At 29.8% G+C, this 11,584-nt stretch overlaps 1 protein-coding gene across 1 annotated transcript; it reads right to left on the reverse strand.

Annotated features, from left to right (window-relative positions):
* Positions 1-1,909: 1,909 nt before the first annotated feature.
* On the reverse strand, positions 1,910-2,556 carry LOC111905797 (small polypeptide DEVIL 11). The gene has a single exon (XM_023901530.3). It carries the CDS (start codon positions 2,443-2,445, stop codon positions 2,179-2,181), a length of 267 nt encoding a protein of 88 aa, XP_023757298.1. The 5' UTR covers positions 2,446-2,556; the 3' UTR covers positions 1,910-2,178.
* Positions 2,557-11,584: the final 9,028 nt, after the last annotated feature.

Raw genomic sequence — 11,584 nt, forward strand, 5'->3', positions numbered from 1 at the left:
AGAACTTAAAAATTTGTAGGTCAAATTTGAAATGAGACATTTGGAGTAAATGATTATTTTTCAAAACTGAAAAAAAAATGGTTATTTTAAAAAACATTACTCAATTTTCCAATTAAATATTAGTATAACTTAAGATTTTTATGACTTATGTAACCTGAAATATATAACGGTTTGAAAAATAATAGTGAAATATTGAATGAACATAAACCTGGGGAGTATATTGCAATTTTTACGTAAAGAAACATTCTGATCCGTGATAGTCGATAAAAATAATATTAAAAGTGTACTAAAAAATTGTGGTTATCAGGAAAATAAGTCAGATCCACTCCAACTCCTTCAAGACTGTAACAATCCAGCTGGAACAACCCTTTGGACAATAATTCACACACAAGGACAAACAGTAATTACACTCTGACCCCATGATATTTACTGCTATCCATTTTGGGTCCTCTTGTTTTATCATCTTATATCAAAATGGCAGGCATTTTATATGGTGAATTCATGTTTATAATGTCTCCCATACAAACTAAAAACGGGTTCAAGGTAACTCGCTCATTCTTGGAAAATGTTCAACTTACATGAATTGGTTTTTGAAAATCATGAAAAATAAGAGGGCTTTTATGAAATTTATTGTTTTGCATGGACTAAGTAGTTAGAAGCAATACTCATTCAGTCATTCTACCAAATGGTTTCGTAATATTAACATTAAATGAAAAATACTGGTTACTTATGTGAATTTTGATAACAACGTTATTGTACGATTTCTATCAAAATTTGTAATGTTGTTTCTATTTACAAAATTAAATAATTATAAGTACACCTAATTTATTATAGTTTATTTTTATTATCTTTTAGAAACGATTTTTCATGACTTATCAAATAACACGCATTTCAGTTTTTGATATTATGATTATTAAATTATTGCATAGATGAAGTAAAAAAATTGGCTTGTGGTTATCTCACAGGTATCATTTGAGTTCTTTCTGATTTAAGTAAAAAATATGTTTAAAATTATTAGAATATGTTTCCCTGTTCATTAGCATATATTTTGGGATAAGTCGATCACATATCATTATATGAATGATATGTTTAAAAGAATATTAAAAAAAATAGAAAACAGTATTTGAAATACAGAAATGTAACAAATTGTTGCCCCAAATAACGTAAAGATGAAATTTGGTAGAGAAAAAGACAAGCTTGTTTTTCCCAAAAAATTAAAAATATTAAAAGCAAGTAAATAGGAGGAATATGGACCGTAGAATCAGAATTTACCCGTAACAACTTTTGTATAAGGTATTGGGGTAAAATCAATTTACTCAACGGGTAAAACGCCAAAAAAGTCAAAGTGGTCCATTTTCAAGTCAAAGATTATCCCGTTAGGAATTACCATCCAGTTTGGCAACCGCTAATGTGGTCCTATTTTTACTTGGATTTTCATATTACACAATTTAATACTTGTCTATTCTACATTTTCATCGTGTTATTATATATAAAATATAATAATATTATTTGTTTAGTGGTAATAAATACAATCGGATAGAATTAAAAATGAAGGAAAAGGTTGAAATCAAATGGAATCTTCTGACCACTGAAAATGAAAGACACTCCTCTAAATACTACGTAAATTCTAAAAAATTAATAAAATATTTTGTTTAATCATATTTTAAATTTAACAGTCACTTCCAGTTTATATTGAAACAATTTACTTTTTCTCGAATTAAATAAAGTTGTGTGTCAGCCAAGCACACTGGATCACAGTGCTGCTGCACCTGCTGTGGTTGAATGGAATCTCAATGTCTCTCTCTCTCTCTCTCTTTCTCTCTCACACACATACAGATACAAAGTTCATGTTTTCTCTCTCTAGAAACCCATCACTTCAATCATCAAGATCCGAGCTCAAACACCCATAAACAGAGAATTAAATGAGCTCCATAGTCATTTCGCTACTAGTTACTCATTTCAATCGAATCAATTACACCAAAAATTTAGGAAATAAGAAAGACCCAAGAATATAAATCCTACCAAAAAATCTATATACGAACATTACTGTACAAGTTCCTGCTGTTTTCTCATCCTCCTCGGCCGCTGCCGGAAAATTCTTCGAAAAATCAGCCTCGGAAAGAGCGAGAGAATAAACAGAGACGGAAGAAAGTTTGTTGTTGTTGTTGATGATGATGATTAAGAGTCGCCGTAATCACGCCAACAGATGAGCATTGTGACGCATCGTCTCATGATGTAGAATCTAGCTCTTTGTTCTTTGACGAGACGAGCGCATTTTCTGGTGAAAGCACAACGGCGGTGAGTATCGGGGGAGGAGGAAGAGGGGTTTCTGATAAGTGAAGAAGTGGAAGAACGGCTCCTGGAGATGCTTTCTTTTTTGGAGAGCTTCCATTTTTCGTCTAGGTAAGTGAAATGTGGAGGAGCAACCGCCGCAGGTGTAGCCATTGTCGGAGAGAGATACTTGATACTTCTTTAATGGTGGCCGGAAAAGGAGAGAGTGAAAGAGAAAGAGAAAGAGAGAGATCTGATGGAAAAAGGTGGTATTGAAGGTGGGGGAAAACAGGGGGTTTGTATTTATAATGGGGGTGGCAGGAGGGTGTGGCAGTGGGTATCACCTGGCTCTATCTCCTTGACATACCCACCTTTTAATTTTTACTTAACTCAAATCAGGACACCTTTCCTCCCAATTTTAACTCAAAAATATTTTTTTTAAGCATTTCCCGTAAATTTTCTAACCTTTTATGAGATTCGAATTAATTTATTAATAATATTCTCAATTTAGATAATTAAATACCGCTAACGCTAATTCAAACATCAATTTATGTGGAAAAAAGTCCTATCATATTACAAATGATTATATATATTATTTTTTATTAGACATGAGACCCGTATGTTATACGAGATTGATAAAAAAAATTAAATACAAAAGTTTAAATAAAATTTTATTTAAATTTGAAATTTTAGATTTAAAATTTAAAATTTAAAATTTGAATTTAAAAAAAGCATATTAAATACAATAGAATATTAATATTATAATTTATTGATTATTTTCAAGTAAGACAATTATTAATTGATATGTAAATATGATGTATTAATTAAGAAAATATAAAAAAATTGAAAAAAATGATAAATGAAAAAACAATTCATCAAAAATACCAAAAAATGAAATGAGTCCAAGTTAATAAGACAGTGATATGTATCAAAATTACTTTCATTTATTATGAAGGATTCGTGTGTGTGTGTATATATATATATATATATATATATATATATATATATATATATATATATATATATATATATATATATATATATATATATATATGGAGAGAAAGGTTAAGTTGAATGGTTTGATATTTAGCTACTCTTTTTTTCTTTTAAATTAATTTATTTTAAAAACTAGATTTAGATTAAAAAAATTATTATTTTCATTAAAAACAATTAAAATAAATGCATAAAACAATTAAAAACTTAAAATACAAAACTAATAAAAACTACATAAATACGTCATTTGAAAAACTGGTCTTCCAAATTGTCTATGGTTCCACATTCAAGTCAATAAGGTCAATAGTCCAAATATATTCCATAAAGTCGCTACAAAGATTGGGATCTACTTCCAATTAGATATCGTTGTTCTTCTAACCATGTATACTTCCCCACCAATCTCAAATGGTTGTGTCTCTACTCTCTAGAATGATTTTGTTTTCATCGTACTCACATATCATTGATCATTCATCTTCTAAAAACATATTATGTAATATAATATTGCAAGCACGTATATCAAAGATATTCTCTAAAACGAGTCAAACAACCGTTACTTCATCTTTTTAAAACAGATGAGAAGTTGATACATAATATACATAACACTTTTAGAAGCCAATAAAATGTTAATCTACGAACTACACTAAGCTCCATAGTAAGTTTATCTCTTTATTCATGATAAGATTATTAATAAACTATGTACATCAAAATACATAAAAGAAAAAACTCTAAAAATTATAAAAATAAAAAGTACGTTGTTTTAACCCCAAAACTGGTTCGAATGGTAGAAAACACAATTGCATATGATGAATAATGAGTTTTGTTAATCGGTCTGACTCTACTGATCATACGAATTGTATCCAAATCTCATACCAAAGAAACCAATTCGACAAATTTGGTGACGATGTTATCAAGTTTTGAATCCTAATAACGGTAACATTACCCGTAACATGATAAGTTGTATCTCATTAATTATAAGTTTTCATACAATAATTTATTTTTGGAACTGAAGAATTTAACAAAGTTTAAAATATATAGTTACATATGATAAAATACAGTTTTTCTATACATGGAATTACCCAAAAAGGTTATTTAATATGTTGTCACATGTCGATATTACAAACATACACCCAAATCTTATTTTGTGACCGTAATGACTAAAGAAAACTAACGCAATATCTTATATATTAAGAATGTGATTTAGTATTATCAATATAATCATAAAATATATCTCCATGTTAAAAAAGAAAATATGATAATTAAATCATTAATGCGGTCAAACAACATGACATGGACATCTTTTTATTCATTGATGCCGTATCAAGTTTGATAAAATCTTTTAATCAAAGAAAAACATAACATATGGTAAAATAGACGTAAACTTTTGATGACTTATGGAGAGAGCAAACTTCATTATTGAACATTTTTTTCCCTAGTATCCATAAAACATTATAGTACAAAATTGAAAATTTGATATAGGTTTGACACGTATAATACGAAATTATTTGATAAGGAAATAAAACGAATCAATAAATTAAAATTGCATGTTGCATGTTGCCTATCTGTTGGTGATTTGTTATCATCAATATTATTTAAGTGTAATAGGGATTACTTTGTTAACTAAAAATGATCTTCATAAATATTAAACAAGTAAGGAAGGTGTAGAGTACACACTTGTTTAAGTTTGATCAAGTATTAAAGTATATTGTCATTTAGCGGCGAAACCCCTGAACGAATGGGGGTCCGGGGGCAGCGCCCCTGGGAGCGGGGTCCAAGGGGCGGCAGCCCCTGGCGGGGTCCAAGGGGCAGAGCCCCTGGCTGGGTTTTGACAATTTTTACTGATAGGGCAGGTTTATAACCAATTTTGACAGTTTTGACTGTTGAGAAAAACTGTTATATGACAGTTTTGACGGTTTTTCGGATAAGGCATGTTTATAACCAATCTTAGTCACTTTTTTGGTACTCACGAAATTACACCATCTCAATCTCTCTTTCTTTTCTTTCTGATTTTATTTGAGTCTTATTCAATTGAGGATTTGGGAGTACCACCCAAATACTTCGATTTGAAAGTGATTATCACGATTCTCAGATTTTCAAGTGCCACTAAATCATATTTCTAACACTATCTACAATTTGAAGACATGTTTGAGTTGAGTTTTTTGAAGCTTTTAATTTTGAACTTTTAAAAGAATTTCCACAAAAAATAAAAAACTTTTGTTAGTAAATATAAACCTTTTGTTTTTTTAAACAAAAGTTCATAATATAAAAGGTATTTCAAATAGATTTTAATTTTTTATTTTATTTTTGGACCTTGTTTGCTTTTATATAATTTTACAATTTAAAAGTTAACAAGTATTGTTAAACACTTTGAATAAATAAAAATTATAACTTCCAACTACAAGTAATTTTACGGAAATAAAAATTCAAAATAAATTACATTGAACAAGCTTATCGTTGACATAAGTTTATAAACATGAATGTCATTGCATTTAATTATTTTCAAACAAAGGTAGTTTAACTTATAATAATATTATCTGATCACTGAAAACTCATCCTATGTGAAACTAATATTTTGATGTTTTTATTCAATATTGTTAAAAAAAAAAAATACAAGGCCCTAATCGCCGTCATGTTGTAAAAACTATTACTATATGTGTAGGCTTGACAATTTGATATGTTCCATCAACATAAAAATTTGTGACACTCAAACCCTTCTTCAATAAACGTCAGTTGAAAATTTGGATATTGAACTTTTCCAAAAAACTATATCATACAATCCTTGAGACCAATATAACAAATGTATATATATTGACATCATAGTTCATCAAGTGTTCTTTTAATAGAAAACGAATATGTAATTTGATTATTATTATTATTATTATTTGGTTCTATAAATAAATGAAGCCGCATACTTCACGGTAGCAGAAAAAAACAAAAACATATAATATGGTGAGAGTTGAGAGAGTTGGTTCCCGATGCAAACGTCATGGTGAGGCTCTTTCTAGTTTTCTCTGTGTTTTACGAGAAATATTTAACGCTACCAAATTCCCACTCTACGTTAACCCACTGCCCTTCTTGTTTCTTTTATATATTCATGCAAAAATATTTAAAATAATAGTAATAATAATAATAATTTTATATTTTTATTCGGTAAAACACAAATGCGTAAGAAAACAAAAAATATATTGTTTTGTATAATGGCAGACATCATTTTACGTCACATCAACTGAACCGATTGTTGAGATCATTATCGAAAAACCAAATAAAATTTCGAAATATAATATGATATTGCCATTTTTGTGCGATATTTAACACATACTATATACTCTACCTAGCCGAATCTCCACGTGAGAATAAAATTATATAGTTAAAATAATAATTTTTACAAAATTATTATTTAATATTTCTATTTTGAAACAAAATATTAGTAGTAAAGCAAACATATAGTTATCATATTAGTTTTATTAAACATTATAGTTTAATTTTTAAGTCATTGTGATATATACAACTGTTTGATAATTTTATAAACCGTTTAAAAACATCTATTATAACATTTGTATTAAAAAAGATATATATATATATATATATATATATATATATATATATATATATATACAACGAATAATAAAAAATATGAAAAATAAACACTATAACTTATAATAACATAAAAACACTAAAACATCTATTATAACATTTATATTAACTCTTGATATTTAAATCACAAATCTCTTCAAATACATTAATGTTTTTAATGAGCAAAACTTTACAACCTTATAAAAGAAAGGAAAATAAAAAGTTATTAGTGTTTACTAATTAATAATCGTTAGTTAAAAACTCTTGAGTTGTAGTATGAGCTTCAAATGAATGCGGTATTTGGAAATATGTATTTATTATTATTATTATTATTATTATTATTATTATTATTATTATTATTATTATATTCGTCTAAATAATTGGTTTTGATGCATCATTTTAATCCCTTCAATTATAAATTTATAACATACATCGGTGCATATACATGTTAAACAAATTACATATAATATATATTTTCGTAAATGTCATATGTAATTCTTGTCGTATTAATATGGATATATTACTTTTATATGAAGAACATATCATAATAAGTCTATCATAATTACATATCAAATGTTAAAAATTATGTTATCTTTTAAATATTGTCTTTTAAATATGTTGTGTAGGATAACCCAACAAAAAAATAATAGACAATAAACATAAGCAGAATAGAAAAACTACAATCAAATAAATACGAGCATTAGGTGGTTGAATATATAAATAAAGATGTTACATAAATATACATTTAAATCAAAAGAAAAAACTAATATTCATCAACTTTGCTAAAAAAAAAAAAGCTATATCAGTTTTCTGAATCTTCTTTCTTCATTTAATATCATTCAACCAAAGAAACTTAATGACAATTTTTCACTAACCTGCAATCAAAATATTTTTCTTGAAAAAGAAAAATCAGAAAGATATTCCAAGCAAAACATTGATGTTTGGAGAGTTACATTCAAGATTGAATAATACATAAAAATCACATATAACGATTAAATGAGAAACTGAATATAAAGAAACAATAGAAAAGTTTCATTTGTTTTTGTTGAAAGATATTCCAAGCAAAATATTGATGTTATGACATCCTTCTTACATGTAAGATTTTATACACAAAAGACACATAATATTGACTTTTTTATAATAAATTTTTCACTATGTTAATTAAACATAATATAAGTTATAAAACTTTTGAGTGGTAAATCACAATTAAGAAAACTTTTGAGTTGCATTAGTTAAAAAAGGGGGTTTCATATGAATGTGGTTTAAAAAAGTTAAAAAATAATGTTTTAAATGCATGAGATTCAAGAAAAAATACTAACTTTATAAGTATTTATGATTGATGTTGAAATAGACCTGATCGGATGTGATGATATGGTAGAATTTATATTTTTAGTCAGAAGAGAAAGTCATTACTCATTATATAGAGTAATAGTGTCATTAATCAAAATGAATGTATAAGGGAAAAAGATCGACGACTTTGCAATGAAATTTGATGTGTAAATAAAAAGAGTGAAATTGATTTAAAATGCAACAATTATAACGTGGGGGGGGGGGGGGGGGGGGGGGGGGGCAGTGAAGTGATTTTGGTGGGAGTGACAGCACAATGAAAGGTGTGGTGACGTGGCAATGCGTCGGACAATATAAAAACTTGGGAAAAATGGACCCCACCTTGTGACAATCTGACGGGTGTTAATTACTCCCATTCCCACACTTTCCGTGGGACCGTCGATCTACTTCAATCCAAATCAGACGAAAATATATTTCTTATTTATAATTATATCTCGGAAGAGTTTAGAAAAGTGATTTTGTTCCCCCTCCCTCCCTCTTTGTTTTTTTTTTTTTTTTTTTAAATATTATATTTGTTTATTGGTTTTTATATACTTAGTAAGATTTTGATTTTAGATTAGGGAGGTGGTAGGCCTGTTATAGGTAGAGTCATAAGAGTGTGTAAAGGCAACGGTTACTTGTACATGTTGCTAAAACAGTTGAATCATCCATCATTTAAAGATTTTGGATACATCATCATCATCATCATCTGCTTTTCCTCTTTCTTAACATCAACGGATTTGGAAACACATGAATGACGTCTACCATCGTCTTTCAAAATTCTTTACCCGAAATTCAATATTACTTTATAAATTGTATATACTGTTGCACAAATTAAAATTGTTTTTGAACCTCGCTTTAAAACAAAAATTGGAAAAATATTAGTGATGGTAATTATTTTTCGTCTAGGTCATGTTTATGTATTTTTTGTATATATATGCATTTAAAAAATATTAGTGATGGTAATTATTTTTCGTCTTGGTTAAATGTATATATAAAAAAATTGTTTAAATATGAACACTTTTTTTTATAATTTTTTTAAAATTTTTTATTATTTCTTACAACATTTTTATGATATTTTTTCCAATCGGTTTTTCTAATAGTCTTAAATTTATATTTTTTTTGACAAAACTGCAAAATAGTCCCTATGATATGCATTATTTATGAGGTTTGGTCAATAACTCGCTTTTTTTTATTGAGGTCCTTTTGAGCTTTTTTTTGTCTTTCAGAAAACTAAAAAGACTAAAATGTCATTTTATTTTTATTTTTACATTTTTAATGCTTATTCTTATATTTTATTAATTGAAAAACAAGAGATGACCCATCTCTCTCTCTCTAATGCCCTGTTCCGAAGCGTTTTCTATGTGGGGGTGGTGACCCGAAGACCGAGTATCATCAAGATTTAAGGCTTTTAAGGAAAAGAGATTTAGACCCATTTGGGTGTGGGTAATGTAATTTAGATGATCCGGGAGTTTGGTTTGTGTTTTGCCGCGAAGGGGTATTTCGATAAAGTGTTAGTTCGGGCTTTTATGAATTTTGGATTTTTGTTTGGAAAGTTTTAAGGAAAGGAGAGTTGATAGAAGTGTAGAGCTTCTTGATACCTTTTCGTGGGTATAAAGAACGTCAAAATCGGAGTTAGAACGAAGAAGTTATGCATGTTTTAAGTTTGGTCGGTTTTGGGTTATGCTGAGTACGTTGGGCGTACAGAGGGGAGTACGTTGAGTGTACTGAGGCACCTTAAGTATGTTGGGCGTATGTAATCAGTGCCCAAACCCTATTTTCGTGGTTTGAGCCCTATTTAAGCTCCTTAACTCCCCCAAACCCACTCCATTCTCAACCTCCACCCCTCCAACACCCTTTCCATGAAACCCTAACCCTTGAGCCTTGTGTGCTAAAAGAAGGTGTTTTTGAGTGCTTTGGAGTATGCATGGTGCACCTTAGAGAAGAAGAAACTTCTTGGAGAAGTGTTGGTTGCATTGGAGCTTTTAGATATGAACTTTGTTCACTTTGATCTATCTTCTAGATGTATAAAGTTCGAATCTTGATGATGCATTTGTTAGATCTAAGTAGTTTTGGATGTTATGAGCTTTTGGTCATTTTAGTGCATAAAATTTAAATCTTGAAAGTTTGTGACATTTTTATGGATAAAGTTGAAAAACTTTATCCATCTAAACATCATTTTGATTCAAATCTGAAAGTTGGAAACTTGTACTTAATGAATTAAGTTGAAAAAGATGAACTTTTGGGTCCATTTGAGACTTAAAGACTAGATCTTGTTTTTTGGGACCATTCTAATGGATAAAGTGGGAAACTTAATCCATTATAAAGCTATTATGAACTATACAAATATGATATTGACCTTTCTATCCCTTCCATGCAAGAGTTGTGATGTCTTATTGGGTTAAGAACTTAGGGTTTTGGATATTAAGCACTTTATAGTCATGCAAAGTCATAAAGTTAAAAACTTTATGACTTAGGACATCATTTTGGGCTTGGATCTGAGTTTTGGATGTAAGAACTTAATGGAATAAACTCTTAGTGGAGTTTTAGGACTGGGCTGAGTACGTTGGGCATACCTGGTGGTACATTGTGCGTACGCAGCCAGCGCCCCGCTTTTGGTCAACATTAGAGTATGCTGGGTGTACTCCGCTGGGAAGAAATATTGCCTTTTGGACCTTTACCATTGACTTTGACTTTGACTAGGGTTGACCAAAGCTTGACCTAAGGGTATTTTGGCTTATCGGGTCAACTATTGATTAAGATTGTAATTGTTATTAGTTGGCGCGAGGTTATCCGGTTCGGCGGTCCGAGTAGTTATTTGATTATTAGCGGATTCAGGTGAGTTTCCTCACTATGGTTAGCGGGTCGAAAGCACCAATGTCAGCCCATGGTTGTTATGCTTAGTATGCTTGTTGTCCGCATGACTCTTGCATGTGTTATGTGTTTTATGTTTACCGAGCTAGGCTCGATGCCGCGGGGGGGGGGGGGGGGGGCGATGCTAAGTGGGGCCTGATGAATATATTGTATGCTAGTTATATGTATGTGTTTTTATGATCATCGGGTATGACCCGATGTCGGGCGGGGCCCGATGACCATTATGTATGTTATGTATCTTTGTGATTATTGCATGTGTTATGTGTTTATATGTTTATATGTTTTATATGTATGTTAGGTGGGGCCCAATGACTGACAAATCTGTATACCGAGTGGGGCGAGATGTCGGGCAGGGTCCATTATGTGTTTATTATGAATGGTATGTGGTATTTTTGGGAACTCACTAAACTTTGTGCTTACGGTTTTCAGTATATGTTTAAAGCACTTTTGGTTTCAAAGGGAAGAGACCAGGATGATTGAAGAGCACACACCATTCAGTTCTGCATTTTGTGATTTACTCTGATGACGATGATATATTGATAAAATTCGA

This window comes from Lactuca sativa, chromosome 2, assembly GCF_002870075.4.
Source record: "Lactuca sativa cultivar Salinas chromosome 2, Lsat_Salinas_v11, whole genome shotgun sequence".
Lineage (NCBI taxonomy): Eukaryota > Viridiplantae > Streptophyta > Magnoliopsida > Asterales > Asteraceae > Lactuca > Lactuca sativa.